This window comes from Alligator sinensis, unplaced genomic scaffold (assembly GCF_000455745.1).
Source record: "Alligator sinensis unplaced genomic scaffold, ASM45574v1 scaffold389_1, whole genome shotgun sequence".
NCBI lineage: Eukaryota > Metazoa > Chordata > Crocodylia > Alligatoridae > Alligator > Alligator sinensis.
In genome coordinates this window covers 1,078,524-1,100,896 of record NW_005841951.1, presented here as the reverse complement: position 1 = coordinate 1,100,896, position 22,373 = coordinate 1,078,524, and the positions used below count along the sequence as shown (strand labels likewise).

Here is a 22,373-nt window from a genome sequence, read left to right as displayed (position 1 = left end):
ACCAGAAAAACTCATTGATCTTATGTACGATACAAGCATATATTTGTGGAGAACATAAAAGAAGGTCCATTACTAAGTATGGAACCATTTAAGAGGTATTAAAAAAGCAGTAGTAGAATATATAGTTAATTATTTTACAAATGTTACCATGTTGCTAGATTGTTCCTTCAGCAGTAATTTCTAAGTAAAACATATACAAACACATGGAATTATGTTAAATTATTTAAAAATTTTAACATCAATTTAAAAATCGGTGTTAAATCAGCTGGGTTCTACTCCATTTCTTTACTGTTCTGTGGATAATGCAGCCCACAATATGATGCCTACTGGTTAGCTAACTCATGTATTCTGTATAAGACTTCCCTTTGCTGTCTGTGTTTTTATGGAATGTGGCCTTTTCACTACACATTGAAAGTGATGTAACAAAAGAAATCTCCTCTTTAAATCTTCTTAAACTTATTATTGTTCACAAGATAATGTCCAAAGAAATGCCAAAACCAGACTCATTGCTGATCCTCTTGTTTGTCACTTAATACACACTTTTTTGGTTTGGGTTTTTTAAATAAATATCCTGTTTTGATGCAATAAGACAAAATATTAGCAGGATTCGCATGTTCAAAGAAAGCACAACTTACATTAATTGGAATCCTCCTTTGCTTTCCTTTCAGCAATGGATGAAAGTTGCTGTATACCAATTTACTACCATCTACCCATTTATTTTCCTTTGTGCTGTACAAAATCTGCAAACCAATCCAAACGTTTTTTGGCATATCAGGAAGCAAAGATGTTATAAAATCTGTTGGGCAGAAAAGTAAATATTTATGTATTATAGATTAGACAGGTCTCATAAACCTTTCAAAACAGCCTGCATAAATAATAATGCAACCTCCATGTCTATTAACTTTGCATCCCTCCAGGGGCAATGCATAGAGGATGCAAAGGTGTGCACATGCACCCCCTGAGAGTGCTGGTGCACCCCCTGTCAGGCCATGCTCCCTGTTTAGCCAGTGGACAGGGTGGCATGCAGGAGCACCACCAGTGCCCCCTTGCGAGTGCTAGCCACTGGAAGTGGCTGTGGGAGTTCCAGAAGCGGTGCGGCTGCTTTTATGGTGAGTGAGATTGGCTGTGGGTCCCCCTGGTCAGTGGGATCAGCCTCCGGGGGACACCCCCCCTACCCTTGGTCATTTGGATCGGCCGCCGGGGGGGACCTCCTCCTCGTCAGTGGGATCAGCTGCTGGGATGCACCCCCCACCCCCGGGTTGCTGACTGGTGTCAGGGGAGGCACATGCCTCCCTGACTCGACGCACCAGACCCATGCACCCCTCCCTGGTCCTTGTAAAAATAATAATAGCTATTTTAGTAGCATGTTAACTATTTTGCAGTTCTGTCATTAACCTCACTTCCATATCCAACAAGAACATTATTTTTAAAAAATCATTTGAGAGGCCCAGCATTCTAAAAGATTATAGATGCGCATGCTTGCCTCAACATTCTAAGCTGCAGGATGGCAAGAATTTAATTTGCCATTCCACCCAAAAGTCGGAAGGTGCCTCCTCACAATTGTGTAGGGCTTTTTATTGATTTCTATAGAAGCATCAAAAATGGACCCCTCTGAATGGTGAAGAAACTCCTGCTTCCCACCCCTACTCTTTCCCACTGGTACGCTTGTAAACGCCACTTCTTGGATCTTAGCCTGATTTCTGCAAGCCAGCAGTGAAAGGAAGGATTGAGGGGAGTCCGTTGCAATTAAGATTGGCTCCACTCAGAAATCCAAAGCCAATCGCCCTCTGTGTTTCTTTTCACAAGGCTCAGTGCTGGCTTCAGCAAACTTGCAGGAAAAGGGCACTAAATCTGTCCAAGATTAGGAAATAAGACTTGGGTTAGACTGGTGTTAGTTAAAAAAAGTGTGTCAGAACTACCTATGTTCAATTCATTAGCTAATCAGACTAGCCTTAATCCCTTCTTCCAAACTAAACAAAACTAGTAAAAGGTTAAGGTCTCCTGGATTAGTCATTCGAAGGCTGGCTAGACTAGTAGGGATACCCAGCTACAGAATGCAACACTGTACTTATGGGATGAAATGGGGACTGGCAGAAGGGGGCGACTACCAAAATGCTGAAGTTTCTTGCCTGAATCACATCTTGGCTACAACCCTAACTTGCCTCCAGAACTAATTAACTATGCTAAACCCTTCTTTCAACTGAAATGTACCATCCATCCACCCAAAAGTTGTTCAAAACATGAAACAATCGTGCTAAAATATTACTGCAATACAGCATGTTTTTTCCTAGGGGAAAAGTTCTGAATCATGCTAGGCCCAGTCATTTTTATCTCAGTGTGGGAACAACCCCTTTCTGTTGCAGCAATTCTCATTGCTGTCTCCACATTGTTACTTATGGTGTGCCCTGCACTCTGCATGCCACTGCTCTGAGATTGCTCATGTATAGAAACAAACAAACAAAAAACACACAAACAGTGCTGTGCTTGGTGCAGAGATGTGACATAAGCCACTATCATATTTACTCAATTCTAAGATAGGATTTTCCCCCTTTATTTAACATAGGGGGGAAAAGCCCTTCATCTTAGAATTGCATACAAGGGTGGTGGGGTGTGGGGCAGGAAGCTGCTGTAGCCTGGATTCCAGGCTGTACCCAGGGTTGGGGCTGTAGCTGCAGCTGTTCCCTGTACCCCCACAATCATTTCTCCACCCTGCCATCCCCCCTGCCTCTGCAGCCTCTTCCCTTCATCTCCCCCACCCATGCAGCCTTTATGCTCCTGCCTTTTCCTCTCCTTCCTCATCTTGCCCTTATTCCACATGGGCAGGCTCTGTCCATGCTGCAGCTTAGGGCACTGAACATGACCCAGCTTGGTCCTGTAGCAGCAGCACGCAGCCTATACAACTGCCAGAAGAAAACCACCTTTCACATGGTTACAGAGACTGGGCTGGGTCCATGCTCAGTGCCCCAGACTACAACAGGGATGTGTGGAGCCTGCAGGTGCAGAGCAAGGGTAGGGGGATGGGGTGGGAAGGACAGGAGAGCAAGAAGCAGAGGCTGTGGATGGAGCAGAGACAGAGGGGGGTGCCCCAAGACTGCGCGGGGGGGATGACGACGCACAAGTGAGAGGGGCAAGCACAAGCAGGGGACAAGCTACTTGACCTCCTCAAACCACCTGTCCCCCCGCAGCAGCGGAGAGGATGAATGAAAGACGACCCTCAAATAATTAGATTCTACATAGAGAAAATTCTACCAATTTATACATTTTCTATGTACAGAATCTCATTACTGGGTGGGTCATCTTGGATTCGAGTAAATACAGTAATTTCTTAGCTTCGGTTTCCTAGCATGTAGCTTGTGCGGTACATCTGTAGTCACTTACTTGCAGTTCATACGAATGCTTTTCTCTTCACAGTATTCACTTCAATGAGGTTTTAACTTCCCAAGTAAAGCATGGGGATTCCTTCAATCATTGCCCTTCTATTCCTCATAAGTCTCTGATTAGACTCTTAACAGTCTCCAATTCCTTTCACATGGCTACAGTTATAAGTGACAGCTGGCATATGCTGGTGCTCTCAATGATACTTAGAGACTTCTCAGGTTCTTGGGTTGACTGGGCTGACTCTGATGAACAGTGTGAAATAGAACTCCAGATCTGAAGCCAGGAAGGAATTTTTCTCCAGCTCAAGACTGTTGTGGGGTTTGTTTGTTTTTATTTGCCTTCTTTCATAGCATGAGTGCTTCCTGTTCCTAGAATCCTCTGATTTCTTGCCTCTGCAGTGGTATAGCACTGGTAGAGCCTTTGTCTCCCTACTCGTTACCTATGGAACACTGAAAGGTGCATACGGGGCTTTGTGACTTATGCAAGATATGCAAGAGTGTGTCTTGCATCTTGATGTACAAGATGGGCCAGAGTACATAATCTTGGGGACCAATGGCTCTTTTAGAAAGCAGGACACTGAACTCAAGGGTGTAGGAGGCCCCTTCCAGGCCTTTGTTCTTATACTGATCTTTCAACAGGTAGTATTCTTCTGGCACAGCGAAAGCAAGGAGGCATTATTTACAGGTTTTGATTTTGCCCTGAAATTTAGAGTTATTTCAACAAACTCGAGATAACTGAATGATGTTATAATTAGTTAACACTGGTACACAGCTTCTAGTCTGCTGCATAATTTGCTGTAGTCCTTATATATAACTGGCAGAAGAATTTGCCCTATTATTTTGATCTAAAGGGCTGCATACTGTAATAGGCCTCCAATTCAAGAGCATACCTTGGTCAGCTTGGCTTGTGATTGATGGAAGAGTGCCTCCAAAAGTTTCACACATTTCATTGGCAGCTTTAAATGTTAAATATCTACGTTTGAGCTTCAGAAAACACTGCAAAATAAACATTGTAAAAGCTTACACAGTGTACTGAGATTTCACCTTCTCTTTGACATTTACTGTACTTTAGAACTATTTTATAAAACAATGACTTTAAAACCCCCAAGCCTCACTTCTAATTTCTGTGAGAAACTGTTCGAAAAACAATGACAGATTAGTTCAGATTCAAATTCAGGAAGGTGCCTATGTGTAGTAATCCACTGAAGTCTCATTCAGTCTGGGACATATTGTTCAGAAGTTTCAGTTTTGTATTTAGTAGTATTTTAAAACAGTGCATTTGGGCAAGTGCTACTCTGAGGATCTCTCTAAATTAGTCATGGTTTTTTAGTTTATCAAACTTAATTTTTAAAGTCTTGTGTGTTCTCCTTCACTGTTTTCTACACAACTTTGAACTCTGAATCTCCCTCTCCTGAGCAGTGTAATGTGTGTACATCAGAGGCATCCCTTTACCAAGTACAGAAGCAGTCAATATAACAGGATTGAAAACTGATGCACAGCCCTACTACACTCCAGTTTTAGCTACAAGGAAAAAGAAGTTTCTTTGCTTTGGAGAGTTACAAAGTAACAGCTAAAACTTGAAAAAATGTACTTCATGTTTCAGAGACTTTGATTCCACAAGTAAACATCATGACCACTTTTGATTTTCTAAGATGAAGACACAATGATACTTTTTTGGCCAAACTATAACCAAACTGATTTTAACCACGTATTCTTAAAAAGCAGTACTCTGAAATGCAAGTCATAAATATTAAGGTATTTTTTTTTCCATCTAGTGACTCCTATGTGAAATTCTATGAAATATGAACTTTCATTTCTACCTAGGAGAACTTTTACAATCTTTTCTCTGATGTCTGATGAAAGGTGTTTGTGCCCAAAAGCTTGAAATTAATTTTTTTTTTTTTTTTGCAAAAATCTTCTTGGTCTAATTAAAGATATCACCTCTGTCCACGCGCCCTGATTGCGTTTTCCTCTAAACCAATACAATTACAACCTGGATACCAGTAATAAATGCTTTCCTCTTACTTTCCCTTTACCTTGTTCCGAAATTGAATCCAGTCTTCAGGACAGCCTCCCTTTGTTGGGCGATATTGTGGATCATGTTTCTCCAGTAAGGATGCATTATATTTTTCACAAATGAAGGGCAGTTTCAAATGACAGTTTGTTGGGTAGCCTATAGAAATACAAATATCATATTTACTTAGTATTTCCCCCCCCCAGTCAGCATGGGGAAAAAAAAGCCTGGTCTTGGATTCACATACAAGGAAGACAATTTTTTTAATTTAGTTATTTTTGAACTGTTGCACTGAGCATGACTACCTAGATTTTTTCGCAACCCCCACCCCCGCAAAAAAGTCAATCAATCTTTACCTCCAACACCCTGCCAAGCGGCCACACTAAAAACCCGCTACACAGTTTTACACCATGTGTCCGCATGCCCGCACACCCATACCTGTACCCCCACCCACTGCCCTCCTCAGAGGGCTTGCCCCTAAAAAAAAGTCTATGCCAGACCCCTCTCCACCAGATAAGGTTGGTCATTTCTTTCCCGTTGTCCTCTTTTGTCTTCCTGTAGCACCAGTATATTTCACTTAGTCCCATTTTAATACAGTCCTTGACTGTGGAGTCTGACTCTTATGACCTATATTGGACAAACATGTTATTATAGTGCCCAATGAGTATCATCCCCCCGAGTACAGACTGTTTCCCAAGTCATGGTGAGCCACTACACCAAATACATTTTTACTTCCCCTTCACTCCCACAACTGAGCTGCATTTTTTATTTTCCATTTCTAATGATTCCTGTTTCTTCACCAGCCTTAAATGTCTGGCAAGCATCAGGAAACAGGCACCAAACAGTTCACCCAGAATCCCTCTCTTGTCCCCTCTCTCAGCCTGGCATATATAACCAGTTGTCCATGAAGTAAAGTTGGACTAGGTTGCCCTATGCCTCACCTGCATATATTTTTGGAGGATCCCAGGACTCATGACAAGAACACCTGGTTCCAGTCAGGAGTGGGAGCTAATCAGCACATAGTCTTCTAGTCCCCATCCTCCTCCTCCCCCCCACCCCGCAAAGATCTATCTGGAGTACATACATATACTGTGCAGTGCTGAGCTGTGGGGTCACCATGGCTTGAAATGCTGTTAATTCTACTAGGGCTCAGCCCAATCTAATATATGGTAAATCATGAGCCTTTTGGCTTTAGACTAATATAATTTATAGTTTGTATTAAAAAGCAGCAGCCAAAGTGCTATTTAAAAACATGTTTAAGGAGTACCTGTGCTAAAATTTGCAGCAGTTTCAAAATAGGTAAAATAAGTCAATTCTGGATGAATTAAGTCTCTGGGTACTATATGCAAATTACAACAGCTATGTTTATTTCAAGATTATTTTTTTTTTAAATTTGCTCCTCACTTCCATGTCCTCAGAGAGAACAGGGTCTGAGAGAAAGGATGGGGAGGAGGGCTGTAGGGGGAAAAAGCTGGGGGTGGGGCAGAGGGCAGAAGCCAATGACTCCCCTCAGATTTATTTTTTCTGCTGTAGCAGTAAGAGAGGGACAAATTCAAGGCAAACCTTCAATAATCGCATTCTATCCTTGGAAAGTTATAACGAATTTATAACATTTTCTAGATACAGAATCTAATTATTGGGGGTTATACAATCAAGGTCATCTTATATTCAAGTTAATAAAGTACACAGAATTATTAGCATTATTATTTATATTATGATAGTGGCAATAATAAATAGTAGCATCATTATACATTTTATCTGCACTTGCTTTTTCATACAGTATTTATGTTTATGATAGGAAACAGTCCTTTTCCAGTCTGATGCAACTACAAAATACAACAAAAATACAGAGTATTTTGTACATGGACTAAGAAAGTACATGGCTTAAGGTATCCACAAAACAAGACAGCCAGGTTTTGAAATCCTTGTTCACTTCCGGCAGCACCTTTCTCCAAGTGGTCTCACTGTCCTTAATGGACAAGACGTTGAATAAAATATTATTCAAGAACAGCAGAAGCTTTGCAACCAGGTCCACAGGACATGACCCAGTGCTTAATGAATAAACATAATTCCAATCTCAGTGATTTAAATAGGCATTTGATAAGGCCCATTATACTTCACAGAACTTGAAGAATAAGTTTTGAGGAGAGGCTGCCCACTAACAGAGACAAAAAGAGGCAAGGTGACCAGCATACAAATCTGCAGAGGAATTGGGTTTAGGGGGTAGGTGAATATAGAGAAGGGCCATTATTGGTGAACAATGGGTTAGCTTTTCCAAGTATACAGTGAAGCTGATTAAAGGAAATCTGAAATTCCTTTATGAGCTTTTTAGTTGCTTGATGAACTTGTTCCTGTACAAGCCCTCAGTTAAACCAGATTCACATCTGCATTTGCAAGTTACTGTAATACCTCAGTAGCAGATACTGAGGTATTACAGTACCAGAAGGTAGAGTTTGAGTTGCATACAAACATTTGACCAGCACAAGTAGATTTTATTTGTTAGTTTATTTTAGTTTATTTTGTCTTAAACAGGCTAATAACCTTGCACAAAATTCTCTACTCCTCCATCTACTTTATTTCATTAATTAAAACCAAAGTTCTTTATATGGAGAAATGGGTTGCCAGAAACCAAATCAGATCATACTTCCTACAATCAATATAACATTTCTAGACAGCTACTTTTTTTTTTTTTTTATATATATATATATATATATATAAAAAATGAAGTAACAAGCTTACCTTTATACCAGGTCCTTCTAGAAATATACAAACAATCCCTCCAGAATCGACCATAGAAACGTGGATGTAACTGTAAACTAGACACAAACATTTCAAAGTCAACCTCTGACAAAATGTGCTCTTTGAGGGGAAAATCCTGGGCAGGAAGGATTCTGATGGCAGGAGAACCACTGTAGCTTTGCTGCTTGGGAGACAGATAGCGCCAGGAGCTTCCACATGCAACTGTACTCCAGGGAGCTGTCTGTGCATTGATAGGCAAGAAGTCTGGAGAGAGGACCAGCATATGGGAAAGTGGATGGTAAGATCAAGGGACCTATAGAAATAGTCCTAGATCTACTGCCCAAAACAATCTGGCAGAGGAATGTGCTACAGGAGCTCTGCCCTTGCTCAGGCTAGGATAAGAATGTAATCTTTACTTAAGAGTCTAGTATGTAGTCTGACTCCTCAGGAGCTGTTAATTTATTATCATGACCAGTGAAATATACAAGAGCCTAAATTTTCTGTTTGCAGTTATTTTAATGTGGTTTGAGCTTTGCTTGTTAGGATGAGAGTTCAATCATTTAAGGGTTCTAATAATCCATTAATACTTCTAAGATATTAAAACCCTGGCCATATTTGCAGGGCTGGTTCAATATTTTAAAATACTTTGAAGAAAAAGCTCTAGGTAAATGTTACTATTACAGATTTAGGGGGTTAGTGTTGATAACTCATAGCTTATATTGTAGATATGTCAGAAGTGAGCTCTGTTATTAATTTGGAATCATGTAATAGTAATTTTAGTAATACCTTAATTAAAATTAAAAAATTATTCTCAAAATTAATGTCAACAAAAGCTTCTAATAACGTTGCTTGGAATCATTTTACTTACGGTGAATGATGTTCATAATCTATGAATTTCAACCACCATTTCTGTTCTTCACCTGCCAACTGCAAATAGAAAAAAAAAAAAAAAAATAAGCATGAGATTTTAGCATCACATAGTCTGTAATATACCATGATGGATCACTGGCTTTTACCTCTCCCCTCTAAATTATACAGTAAGACTTCCCATGGCTTAAATGGTTTAAAAGCAGCAAGACTGGAACTTGCATTGTAAGAATCAGTACTCTTATAATTTAAATGACTTCTTGATATTAGACATAGACTATATACATTGGCAAGTCACAATTTTCTGTTCATCTTACATAGCTGTGTAAGACAGGGCCATCCAATTGGAAGCCTGGGAGCTGCATGCGGCCCTTCAGCTCCCAAAAAGTTGCCATTCCCCTGGCTGCTGCTGCTGTACTTGGTGTCTCTAGGTTTCCCCTTCCTTCCTCTGGCTTCCAATTCCTGTGCTTGCCCCAGAGGGTGGTGCAATGTAATGTGGTGCAGCACACAGTGCTAGGGAAACCCAGAGCATTGTGCAGTGGGGAAGCCCACAGCTAGCGAGCTGCAGGTCAAATGCTGGCTATGCTGCCATGTAGCAGGCAGGGTGAAAGGGGGGAGCTGCCCATGCACATGGTGGAGGAGCAGGGGGGATATTAAAAAAAAAAAAATACTGAGTACCTTCTGTTACACTCTTATTACTAAATGAAAAAAAACTTGAAAAATATTTTCTGCTACTTACTATACTTTTTATGTTTACCCATTGTTGATAACAAGATCAGTCTTGTCAGTTTCAAGTCTGAGTTCTCATATGCCAACACAGGGATTTTCAAATTTTTTCATGGTGTAGATAATATCTTAATTGTGATCTTACTGTCATCTTCACATCTTCTGCACACCTACCCTACCATTCACGAAAGTACATATCACTGGATCTTCTATTCAAGATCACCAGTGAGATTTGGGGGTGGCTCTGTTCCCCGAGGCACCACCCAGGGTTACTAGGAATAACGGTCACAAATTGTTAGAGAGAAGGTTCAGGCTGGACATCAGGAGACATTACTTTACAGTTAGGGCTGCCAGGCTCTGGAACAGGCTCCCAAGTGAGGCGGTACTCTCTCCTACCTTGGGGGTCTTCAAGAGGAGGCTGGACAGATATTTGGCTGGGGTGATATGACCCTGGCACCTATTTCTGCCCAAGGCAGGGGGTCAGACCTGATGATCTGTCTAGGTCCCTTTCGACCCTAAGCACTATGATACATAATATATCTAGTGGCAACTATAGAAATTGCAAGGCTGAAGGGGTTAAAAGGGACATTAATTCTCAAGCCAGGAGAAAACAGTGTAGTGGAGTGGAGTGATTCCAAGAATTTGACCCTTTAAACCACCAGAACTCCCAGGAAATGCGAACGTCAGTTGGCACACTGATGTAATGTTTATATTACAGGAACATAGGGGAAATTTTAGAGTAAAGATTAAAATTGTTTTAACTGCAATAAAAATTACTATCATGACAATATTTCTTTTAATTAGGGGTCAATTAGCTTTTACATAAACATAAGGTAAAGAAAAGGAAGAGGACAAGGATAGTCATCCCTGTGGCACTGTTCCCCTTTTCTTCCAACCCCAAGGAGGGTTCTCTGCGAGTCACAGGATCAATAGCTCGGGAGGACATAGGGTAGAATTGAGAAGCATCTCCTACCCTTGTACCTAGCAAAACATGCTATATTAGTGCCCTATAGGCCATAAGAAACACTTTAAACAGCGATTTTAGGGATAAGAGCTGGAAGTGTTGGCCCTAACAACTCTAATGCAGTCAGACTACTAGGGACACAGGATAAGGTGCCCAAAGCTGATCAAGTCATAGCCTTTTTGTGGATGACTTTCTCCAAGAAATCCCCCAAACTCGCATGGATTATGAAGAACTGGTAGGTCAGGCCATTAGGTTTTCCTTCCTGGGGGTCAACTACTTAAGGAGTTTTAGAGCGCTGTTGCAGGCCAGGAAGTAAGGGGGCAGTGTGCTGACCTGGCTCAGCATGGTGGGGAGGGCACAATTAATCCTATCCATCCCCAGGGCTGTCCACCCTGCACCCACCACCAGAGGCACCAGATGGAGTGGGTGGGCAGGCAGGGTCTGCAAGGAGACCAGCCCTAGACCCCTGTGGGCAGGGCATGCATGGCCAGGTGGGATGGGGCTACGGGCAGGTGGTGAGTGGCGGCCCGGACTGGGATGGGTGGGTAAGGCCAGGACTAGGATCATGGGCAGGGACATGCAGGGAGCCGAGTCTGGTCACTGCGCTTCCCCTGCCCCACCACATGCCTGGGGGTGGTGGGACTGGCTGCACATGTCATGGCCCAGACTGTTTCCCATGCCTGGGCCAGGTGGGGCCAAGGATCCACTGCAGACTGGATAGAATCCCTTGGTGAGCTGGATGCAGCCCATGGGCTCTATTTTGTGTACCCCTGCTATAAAAGAAATGCTGTAATCTTATCTGTTTTTTTTTTTTTTTTTTAAACAAAGATTCTCACAGAAGAGCGGATCATTTTGTTTATGCATACTATACACATTGCCCTCCTATGATTAAATCACAGAAACCTGCCACTGATTTCTCATATACTCCTCTCATTCTGGTAAAGCGATGTGTTGTGCCAGTGTTGGAATTCACGCATACAGTTTCTATACGCTGTTACAGTCCACAGGAACTATGGGGGGCTTATGGGATTCTTGCCGAAACAAACGTCCTGTATGGGCCTTGTAGTCCGTTATCAAAGAGATTTTAAACTTAATTATTCAAGTGATCAATTACAATAGATTAATAAAAAAAAAAAAAGACACACAGCATTTGAGTGATCTCTCCCCTTTTCAGGAAATTTAAAAAATATAAAAGGGTTATGTGGCAGCATGACAAATGAAGAGAAAAAGTAACTTTATGCTCTAAACATTGTAATGAAAACATTTTCATAATACAAAGTAACAAATTTGATTACCATATCTATTTGACTTAGGACTGCCCTTAGTTTTGTATAAGATTCCACAGATGCTAAGTCACTATCATTTTTTTCACAGTAGAAAGAAGCTTCTTGGTAGCTCAGGTGCTTGTCCAACACAAACCAATATTCAGATCCATCAATAACCAGCGATGGTCCATGAATTCCAACTGCATCTACAGAGAAAGTAACAAAAAACAACAACAAAAATCAGATTCAAGGAATTAATCCTGAAAAATTATTACACACAGAAAAGGAACATTGAACAAAGTTTGTTCTGATCCTGGGAGAGCTGATACTTGCTTCTCCTTCCAAATATTTTTGGTATTATGCACTCTGCGTGATCTACACTAACATCAGAAAGGATATTATCATAAAAAAATACTATATACACAAAACTGAAGTATATGTAAGAAGTAAATTTATTTACCTGGTATGTACCACTCTGGCATCTTTGGAGTGCTACCTGTTCCAGGAAAAATATATAATTATTGCAGGGGCATTTCACAACAAGACCTAAGCAACAAAGCATTTAAATCCCTATACCCTGTTTTTGGCAAGAAGAATTTGGAGTAAATTGGTTTTACAGTTTCCATACCCAATCTTGCATTCCTAATGGACTTACATTCATTTAAAGTAAATTGGAGTTTTGTCTAAATTAAGTAAAATGTATTATTTCTCTCCCCAGTAGAGAAACGTGCAAGCATCAAAACTCTAATAATGTCAATTCTATCCTCATGTAGATGCTAAGATTTGGCATTTTAACTAATTCATTCATTTTAATTGAATATTTCCAGTGAATCAAGAAAAGTATGGAAAGCTATTTGTCTGATCAACTGAAATTACACAAGAGAATAACACTTTTAACAGCTCACAAAACGGCAGTGTCTGTGACGCTGTACTATCCTTTTTCACTCCAACCAAAGAAACCCTTTTCTGGCTACCTTGTTACTCTGGAGAGCCTAATTACAAATTTTACTGGGATACTAGAGGTCAGTTTGGGTCTGGAGGATATAGGTTACATTTCTCAGCTGTCTATACGGTTTTCTGTACTTATAAATACTGGTTACAAATATTAAAGCACATATATGCTCAAAGTCCATGGCCTGTATCTCTCACTAGGTTAGGGTGACTATCTGCACTATGATATATTTTTTACTCCAAGGGACTTTCCATAAGAGCAAGGTAGAATTGCAAAACAGGGATGCATAGGTGCTTCCTCTTAAAATACAAATCACCACCAAAACTAAAATTTCACAAGCCTTCAGAAAGTATAATACTCACTGTTGTTTAGGCTTCAGGCCTGCACTTTTTAGGATCATAGGAAAGTAGGACTGGAAAGGACTCTGAGGTCATCTAGTCCAAACCCCCTGCTCAAGGCAAGATCAGCCCTGACTAAACCATCCTAGTCAAGCATCTGTCCACTATGCTCTTAAAATTTCCAGGGATGGAGTTTCCACAATTTGTCCATAGTCTGTTCCAATGTTTGACCACCCTCATAATCTTCAAATTATATTTCCCCTGCTGCAGCTTGAGGCCATTGCTTCTAGTCCTGACCCCTATGGCTAGGGTGAACATTTTATTTTGAAGGAATCCAGGACAGGGGGCACCACACCACCCCTTCCTTCCTGACCCAGCACAAGTGCACACCCCCTGACCCTTCATGTGCACTCCCTCCTTCCCTCCCAACCCTGTGGCTCCCAGGAACCCTGACAGCAGAACAGGGGCAGGGAAGGCTCTATCCCCCATGCACAGAGGCTGGACCCAGTGGGAGTGGCCCTCATGCTCTGCCAGCCCACATTCCAGTCACGTGGCACCTACCCCCTGCTGATGGCAGACACCCAGAGCCACCACACACCCTGAGCCTCAGCAGTGGCTGCAACAGCAAAGCACGAGACAGCTGGTAGTGGGTGGCCATCCTGGCTTGCACCGCACAGGCATCCAAGCCTCAGCCCAGGCTATCTTCGGCAGTCCTGCCCCACCCTGGCCCATCCTTGCCCCAAGAAGGAACAGCAGTGATCAGTCCAGCCTGCCCCCCACCCAGCCTCAGGAAGAGCTGGGCTGGGCATGTTTGGGTAGGGTGGTACCAACCTGGGACTTTTGCTTCAAATTTTAGCCAACCAGCTGGGACAGCCTACGAAATGCTGGACTGTCCCAACCAAACTGGGATGTATGGTTACACTACCTATAGCCACAGAGAATAGTCTAGCTCCATTCTCTTTGTAATTGACCTTCAGGTATTTCAAGACTTATCAAATCCCCCCTCATTCTCCTTCTCTCCAGACTACATAATCCTAATTATTTTATTTTAGCCTTTCCTCATAAATCAAGCTTCCCAATCCTCTAATCGTTTTTGTCACTCACTTTCCAATCTGTCCATATTATCTTGACGTTTTGGGCCCAAAACTAGACACTGTACTCCACGTAAGCTTCACCAGTGCCAAACAGAGAGGAAGAATCACTTCCTTTGATTTGCAAGAGACACTCCTGTTAGTACAACTCAGCATATACTGCTGGCTTTTTTGGCAACGTGATCCCACTATTGGCCCACAGTCAGCTTATGGTCCACTACTAGTTTATGGCAACCTAAACAATCATTCCCCAGTCTGTATTTATGCATGCAATTATTCCAACCTAAGTGCAGGATTTAGCACATGTCCTTGCTGAATTTCATCTGATTGATTGAAGACCATTTCTCCAGTCTATCCAGGTCATCCCAGGCCCTCGCCCTACCTTCTAGAGTACAACTCCATCCAACTTGGTGTCATCCATAAATTTGCTAAGTGTGCACTCACTGAATATCTTCAATATCTTTATCAACTATCTACAAGATGGGATGCAGTGCATCCTCAGCAAATTTGCAGATGACACCAAGCTGCAGGGAGTAGTAGATACATTGAAGGATAGGGCTAGGATTCAGAGACACCTAGACATACTGGAGGACTGAACCAAAAGAAAGCTCATGAGGTTCAATAAGGACAAGTGAAAAGTCCTGCATTTAGGACAGAACAATCCATGCACCAGTACAGGCTGGGGACTGATTGGCTAAGCAATAGCTCTGCAGAAGAGGACCTGGGGGTTACAGTGGACAGTAAGCTGAATATGAGCCAGCAGTGTGCCCCTGTCACCAAGACGACTAACAGCATACTGTGCTGCATTAGTAGGAGTGTTGACAGCAGACAGAGGGGAATAATCACTTCCTTCAATTTGGCACTGGTGAAGCCACATGTAGTACTGTGTCCAGTTTTGGGGCCCCCGCTACAGAAAGGATGTGGACAAATTGGATAGTCCAGTGGAGGGCAATGAAAATTGAGGGGGTGGGGGGACATGACTTCTGAGGAGAGGCTGAAGGAACTGGGCTTATCTAATTTGGAGAAGAGAAGATTAAGGGGGGGGATTTCATAAATAGCCTTCAACTACTTGAAGGGTGGTTATAAAAAGGATGGAGCTAGACTGTTCTCAGTGGTGGCAGATGACAAAACAAGAAGCAACTGTCTCAAGGTGCAGCAAGGGAAGTTTAGGTTAGATGTTTGGAAAAAACTCTCTAGCAAGGAGGGTAGTAAAGTACTGGAACAGGCTATCCAGAGAGGTTGTGAAATCTCCATCCTTGGAAATTTTTAAGACCTGGGTATACAAAGCTTTGGCTGGGATGATTTTGTTGGGGCTGGTACTGCTTTGAGCACGCAGTTGGACTAGATGACCTCCTGAGGTCCCTTCCAACACTAATTTTCCAGGATTCTATGAATCCCATCTTCCAAATCATCAATGAAGATGTTAAACCAGGGTTGTCCTAAGCAACCCACCATGACATTCCCCTGTTGCTCTCTTCTCTGACCTTTACCCAGAGGCTTTCAACAGGCCTACCTTCCACTTCATATTGCGCATTAGAAATCCAACTCCTCCCTTTTCCCTCATCTGTCCTTCCTGAACAAAAGCCATCCAAGACAGCATTCCAGTAATGTAAACTATCTGCTGACATCTCCATAGTCCCAATTATATCTTAAGTCCATGATTGTACTAGGACCACCCTCGTATAGCAAAATCCATTTCAATTTGATATAAACAGCATTACAAATGTGATACACTAGGTGTTCTTAGCCATATAAATATTAAAAGGTCAAGTCTCATTTTTGAATTCTATGGACTGTAGGTCTCAAGACTATTTTAATGTCTTTCTGAGTTACTTATTTTAAAGAGACCCTGGGTTTATTGTTAGGGCTAAAAAAAGTGAAAGAAGATGCAAAGATATTTTAAACAAAAACAATAAAATTAGATAAACAAATGGACACAAATGCAATTTACCTTTTGTTATCTGACAAACCCACTCAAGTTTAGCATCACAGTGGAAAGGTTTCAAGTAAAAATCCAATTCTTTGCCTTCATATGGATAAAATCTCCAGTACTGTCTACGCGAAATTCGAATGGTCTGCATAAGAGAAGAGATGGGAAACTGTGCTGGTAGAGTCAATACAACCCTCTGGAGTTATAATGCTGTTTATAAAAATCTACTTAATAACAAGATCATTTCCTTTTTTGCCAGTCCCAGGCAATTTTAACAGAATTTTTAAAATGATAAAATACAGCATTACCCCCAATGCCATCTGAGCTGAGGAAGCAATCAATTTAAAGTGTGTCCTTTTATGGACATCTGTTCTTGAAAATGACTACAGGTTCTTTTTTTTTAATCTACATCTCCTCTGTGTTATCACAGAGTAATACAGTATAATTTACTGCGCTTCAAATGACGCACAATTCTACCCAGAAAGAAAGATATGACCTGTCCCAGAAATTATTCCTTTTAACATAATCAAGAGATAACACGCAATGCTGTGTGGAGTTTTGTACTGTTGGCAAGGCCATCCATGGCAGCAAGGTTAAGAGTGAGGTTTGCAAGATGTATAGTGATCCAAAAATAAGAAAGTCCTCAATGGTGGAGTAAGTGGATGAAGAAAGAATACTTCACAATGGCCACAAAAGTGAATGAAGGCTGCAGTGGTGTAGAAACTCCTGGTTACCTAGGTTTTCCTTGCTGTCAGATTAAGGTTGCCTTCCCAAGAAGTACCGTGTGACTGTTGATCCACAACATCACCCCCACATTTAAAGATGACATGCACAGCTGTCTTCCTTTAATAGCCACTTCTATGGTGATGGAGGAAGGTCCTAGTGATTACCAGAAGCCCCTAATCATGGATTTGTGTGGAGGCGATGATTGCATGGTGGTCATTTTGTACTTGGAACTGAGACAGGATACGATTCAGCAGCTGTAGTCACAGTTGAGCAAGCCTAATTAGGGTCTACTCTCCTTACCCTGTATGGGGAGGGGGACCTAAACATAGTCCATCTCTGACTGGAAAACTGCAAGTAGTGGGAACGCTCTATCTGCAGTCCAAATCAAGTAATGAAGTTTGTAACTGGGACAACCATACCCTTATGGACAAGCCTAATAGGGAATGAGTGGACTGAAGGATAACACTCACGGCCAGAGAACTTGCTTAATTTGATACTGACATTTCTGCACTTAGTGAGACCAGACGCACAGAAGAGAGGCAGCTCGCAGACTATGGTGGTAGCTATGCTGCTGCTGCTTTTTTTTTTTTTTTTTTTTAAATGAAAAGCCAAAAAAACAGACACATCCATGACATTACTTATACCATCAAGACCAAGATAGCTACTCAGATGTCAGTGTCTGGCTGGCATCACTAAGCATCTCATGATCCCAGCCTCAAACCTGGGCCTCAGCCTGGCAGCACAGCTACTCAACTCAGCCTGCCACCCCTCAGCTAATCACTCCAACTGGTCAAGGGCAACTTAAAGCCTCCAGTAGGGCCTAAGACTGCCTACTCCCTGCCACCTGAGTGGCCAGCTGGGTTTAAATAACCTTCCACTTCCAGCATATAAATTCCTGACCTAGAACAGGAAGCATCAGGGCAATAGGGCTTAACTTGACTGAAGATCACTTCACTGCTCCCCCTGGCTTGTGATCTCCGATTCCACTTTCTGCTTGATCTCCTGGCTCCTCAACCCAGCTTGCTCTCCAGCTCTGCTCTCCGATTAACCGCCCAGCTTTTTCACCCAGCTTGCTCCTGAACCTTGCTCTGTGTGTGGCAGGGCACTTCGGAGTGCTGCTATTTTAAAAGGCCAGGCAGCCTGCAAAAACTGCTAGAAGGTACAGGCCAGGGCTAATGGGGGGGGGGGAAGGTCAGCTGACCCAGGGAGCTGGCAGGTATAAGTTCAGGCCCTGAAAGAAGCTGGGAGTAATATCTTGGAGCCTGCTGAGAAAACATCTCCTCAAAGTGGCTGCAGCCCCAGAAGGCCATCTTAGAGAGAACACCGAAAGCAGTTTGGAGGTTTGGGGAGGAACTGAAGGGAGGAGGAGGATCCTAGGGATGAAGGGAGGGGTCCAGAGCGTAGTGAGAGGCTGAGAGTGAGGGACCAAAGAAGGTCCAGGAACCCCAGAAGTGGGTTTAAGTGAAAGAATGGCATCTGTGAGGAATGGCATGAAGGATGGCATCTGTGAGGAATGGGGCATGGTGTAAGGGAGGAACGGAGCCATGCAATTAGCTCATAAGGCAGAGACCACATGCACCTAGTAGTCATTTAAAAGAACAATTTAGGAAGCCCTGGAGCAGCCTCCCTCATTAAAATAACAAGCATCAAGGTGTGGTGGGTGACTAGAAGGGGTGATTGCCTACACTCTAAGGGCTGCAGAGACCCCAGGGGCTTCACAGCCATCCCCTGTTGAGGCACTCTACCAAACTCAACTCATCTCTTAATTCCTTGAGCTTGCTTGCTCTTGGACATTGTTCTCTGTTTCATCTCCCAGCTTCTTGACTCTGCTTGTTCCTAGACCCTACTCTTGGATTGATCTAATGGCTTCTTGACCTGGTCCAACCTCAGATTCTGCTCGCCCATCCTGACTTTCATCTCCAAATGGTCCTAGACCTAACTTCCCATGTCCTAGTATGACACTGAGTAACACGCAACATACAACAATCATTAGTGCATATAGCTCAATGCAGACGATGAAACAAAAGGAACGTTCTATTCGAAACCTGGGCAAAGATGACAAGATTATTATTTTTGACAATTTTAAAGCTAAAGTGAACAGGGACTTTGAGCTATGGAATGAAACACTTAGAAGGGAAGGGGTGGGGAAAGTCAACTCAAATGGAAGTCTTCTCCTAAGCTAATGGAACATGATCTCATCATCATGAACTCCTTATTCTGCTAAAGCAGTAAATGGAAGACATGATGAATCCACCTCCACTCAGAACAATGGCACTTGCCTATGTCATAATGGCACCTGGGACCATCACAACAGCCATACCATCAGAGCTATGACCAGTGCAGTTGACTGCTTGATGGATCGTCACCTGATATGGTTAGTCATGTCCTTTCACATCACCCCAAAATGATGTAAACAAAATAAGCTATCAAGGAAGAGGTTCAATCTTGATAGAGGTTCAAACAGTGATCTCCAGCAGTGCCACAGTGAGCAACTCTAGCCTCCCTGATGGTCTTAACACTACTTGCTCGCTGGGAAAACCCTCATGAGGTGTGAAAGACTCTCTAGGTTTCTCCACAAAGAGAGACCAGGACTGGCTCAGTGAAAATGATAGGGAAATTCAAGCTCTGACAGAGTAGCTTTCAAAACTTGGCAGAATTACATCAACTGTAAAGCAGATTAAGAACAACAAAGCAAGTGGTACTTATGTAATACAAGATGAAACTTATAAACAAAGCAGAAAGCAGCTCTCTTACCAACTGCTTGCTTTTATTTTGAAGATCTGGAACACAAACAGATTCCTAGTGACCTGAGAAATACCAAAATTGTTACCACACCAAAGAGAAGAGATAGAACAGGTTGCAGCAATTATTATGGTATTGCACTCCTGTCCATAGCTGGGAAGATTCTTGCCTGCATTTTCCTCAATAGATTCACTTTCCTGGCTGAAGACATTCTACCCGAGTCCCAATGTGATTCCAGACCATTCATACCTACAATAATTGTTGTTGCTAGACAGCTGTAAGATAAGTGTTGCGAGCAACATGAAGATCTTTACATGGGACTTGATTCAGGTCAACAGACAGACCTCATGGAAGATCCTGACAAGATCTAGATACCCGTCAAAATTTGTTACCAGAGTCCTTCACGACAACATGACAGCAACCATCCTAAACAATGGCTTGGACACAGATCCTTTCATTATTACAACTAGAGCCAAGCACCAACATTCTTTTCTATCTATATCACAGTTATTTCACATTTCATTACTGATAGGCTTCTATCTGGGTCAGAATCCAGTAATCACAAGGACAGGAGTCAACCAAGATAACCAACACCAAGATAACTAATGCCTGCATTACTGATCTTCAATATGCTGACAATTGTGTAATGTGTGCCCACTCAAATTGAAGAGCTCCAGGTTACTCTTGATTGCTTCTGCGAAGGATGCAAAATGCCTGGACTTACTATCTCACAAAAACCAAGATCCTTTACCACCCCACCTCAAGCCAAGCAGCTGATCTCCGAATATTCAGCATTTCCCCTACCTGGCTAGCTACCATTCCTGAAAAGTAAATATAGATGATGATACTCAACACTAGATAAAGTCTGCCTAGCGCTGCCTTTGGACTAAAATAATGTCTTTGATCATCATAACATCAGGCCCCAAACCACACTTTTTGTCTATTAATATTTCTACCATGCTGTATGGGTGTGAAATCTGGACAACATTTTGGAAACACCTGAACGCTTTGGAATGTTACCACCAATTATGTCTTTGGAAAATCCTCTGCATCAATTGGAAGGACGGAATAAATGCCAGCATTCTGGCTCAAGCAAACTTTTACCAGCACTAAAGCCATGTTTACATGGCACCAGCTCCAATGGACAGGACATGTTGTAAGGATGCCTGACAACCAGCATCTCAAAACAGGTCCTATACTTCAACTTACCAATAGTCATCTCTCTAGGAGTGAGCAAAAGAAGAGATTTAAGGACATTTTGAGGGCCAATATGAAGAAATTAGATATTAACATTGACAGAATATTAATGATGTTGGAAACTCAAACACTGAATTACCCGCAATGGTGCCATAATATATATTAAGGTATCAGTCACTCAAAGCAAACTTGCCTCACAATGGAGGTAGACAGATGAGAGAGACAAGGGGAAAGAGCTGTGACCCAACATTACCAGGCCCCACTCCTTCCTCCCGGAACTATTTGCAATGTCTGCAGTTGAATATGAGGATCTGATTGGTTTCTTCAGCCATCTCCAGACTCACTGAAGACTCCCTATTTATTAGAAGAGTGTCACCCTTGAATCAAGGGACTGCCGATGACAGTATCATACTTAGTACAAATTTTCTGAGCAAGTGGCAAAACTTCTGTTTTGTGAAGATGAGAGTTTGTAGATTAACAAAAAGAAACGTAGCAAGTTTTTACTGCATATCACTATGAATACACTGCAACTGTCAGCCTAAACTTAATATTTATACCACAAAAATCTTTTCAAAATGACTAGGACTTTCACTTATAAATACATTATAACAGTCTTGAAACTAACCTTTAATGCAGCACAGTCTCTAGTATCATAGACATCTTCTTGGTAATCAAGTGGCATAACAGTGGTCACCTACAGAAAGTACAGAATGACAGAATTGTAACGTCATCATTATTATTTGTACTGGGGTAGTACTTGCAAGTCCCAGTCAGAATTGAGTCCCCATAATATTGGGCAACTTTCAAACAAATAGAAAGATGCTGAGAAAACTTATGGAGCAACCTTGCAAAGATATACGAGTGAACTTAACTTTATAGATATACACCACTCTAAGATAGTTACTGGAGAGGTGTGAACACACCAAGATGCTTAGACTGAGAATATGTAGTGTACCTATGAATTATATCTGTAGTTACATATACATTGTAACAGGAGGCCCCTACCCTCTGTTATTTTGAGAGAGGAAAGAGACAGAGTACTGGGGCCACCAGGGAGAAATAGGAAGCCATTGGGGAAAAAGACCTACTTGGAACAAGATGGAAAAGGGAATAGCCTACAGGGGCTGGGCTCCAGACAGTATGTTAAAGAGGGACTGCAGCAGAGCTGAACAGGCTGCCTGATTAGGAGAAGTTGGCCGTAGAGTTGAGAGCTTGCTAACTGAGAAGCAGGCTGCTGACAGAAACCTACAGATTGCTTAATGAGAAACTCATGTCTGGCATTGTGAAGCAGGGGTCAAGTAACCAGAAGGGGGTGTAGTTTGGAAATGTATAGGGTTGGACTGTAGGTGAGAGAGTCATTCTGGTCCTAAGAACTGCAGTAAGATGAGCCCTTGTGAGACCAGGCTGAGATAATGAGATCCACAGAAAGATTAGGTACCCCAGGT

At 42.2% G+C, this 22,373-nt stretch overlaps 1 protein-coding gene across 1 annotated transcript in view; it reads right to left on the bottom strand.

Annotated features, from left to right (window-relative positions):
- LOC102381124 (lymphocyte antigen 75) overlaps positions 1-22,373 on the bottom strand; it is a gene marked incomplete at its 5' end in the record, with an annotated part of 121,167 nt that overhangs the window by 64,579 nt on the left and 34,215 nt on the right. The window contains 9 exons of the mRNA XM_025199967.1: positions 636-796; positions 4,268-4,373; positions 5,414-5,550; positions 8,131-8,207; positions 8,999-9,057; positions 11,983-12,158; positions 12,413-12,448; positions 16,285-16,408; positions 21,554-21,622. Of these exons, the coding sequence (XP_025055752.1) occupies positions 636-796; positions 4,268-4,373; positions 5,414-5,550; positions 8,131-8,207; positions 8,999-9,057; positions 11,983-12,158; positions 12,413-12,448; positions 16,285-16,408; positions 21,554-21,622 (945 nt within the window). The remainder of the gene's footprint in view (positions 1-635; positions 797-4,267; positions 4,374-5,413; positions 5,551-8,130; positions 8,208-8,998; positions 9,058-11,982; positions 12,159-12,412; positions 12,449-16,284; positions 16,409-21,553; positions 21,623-22,373) is intronic.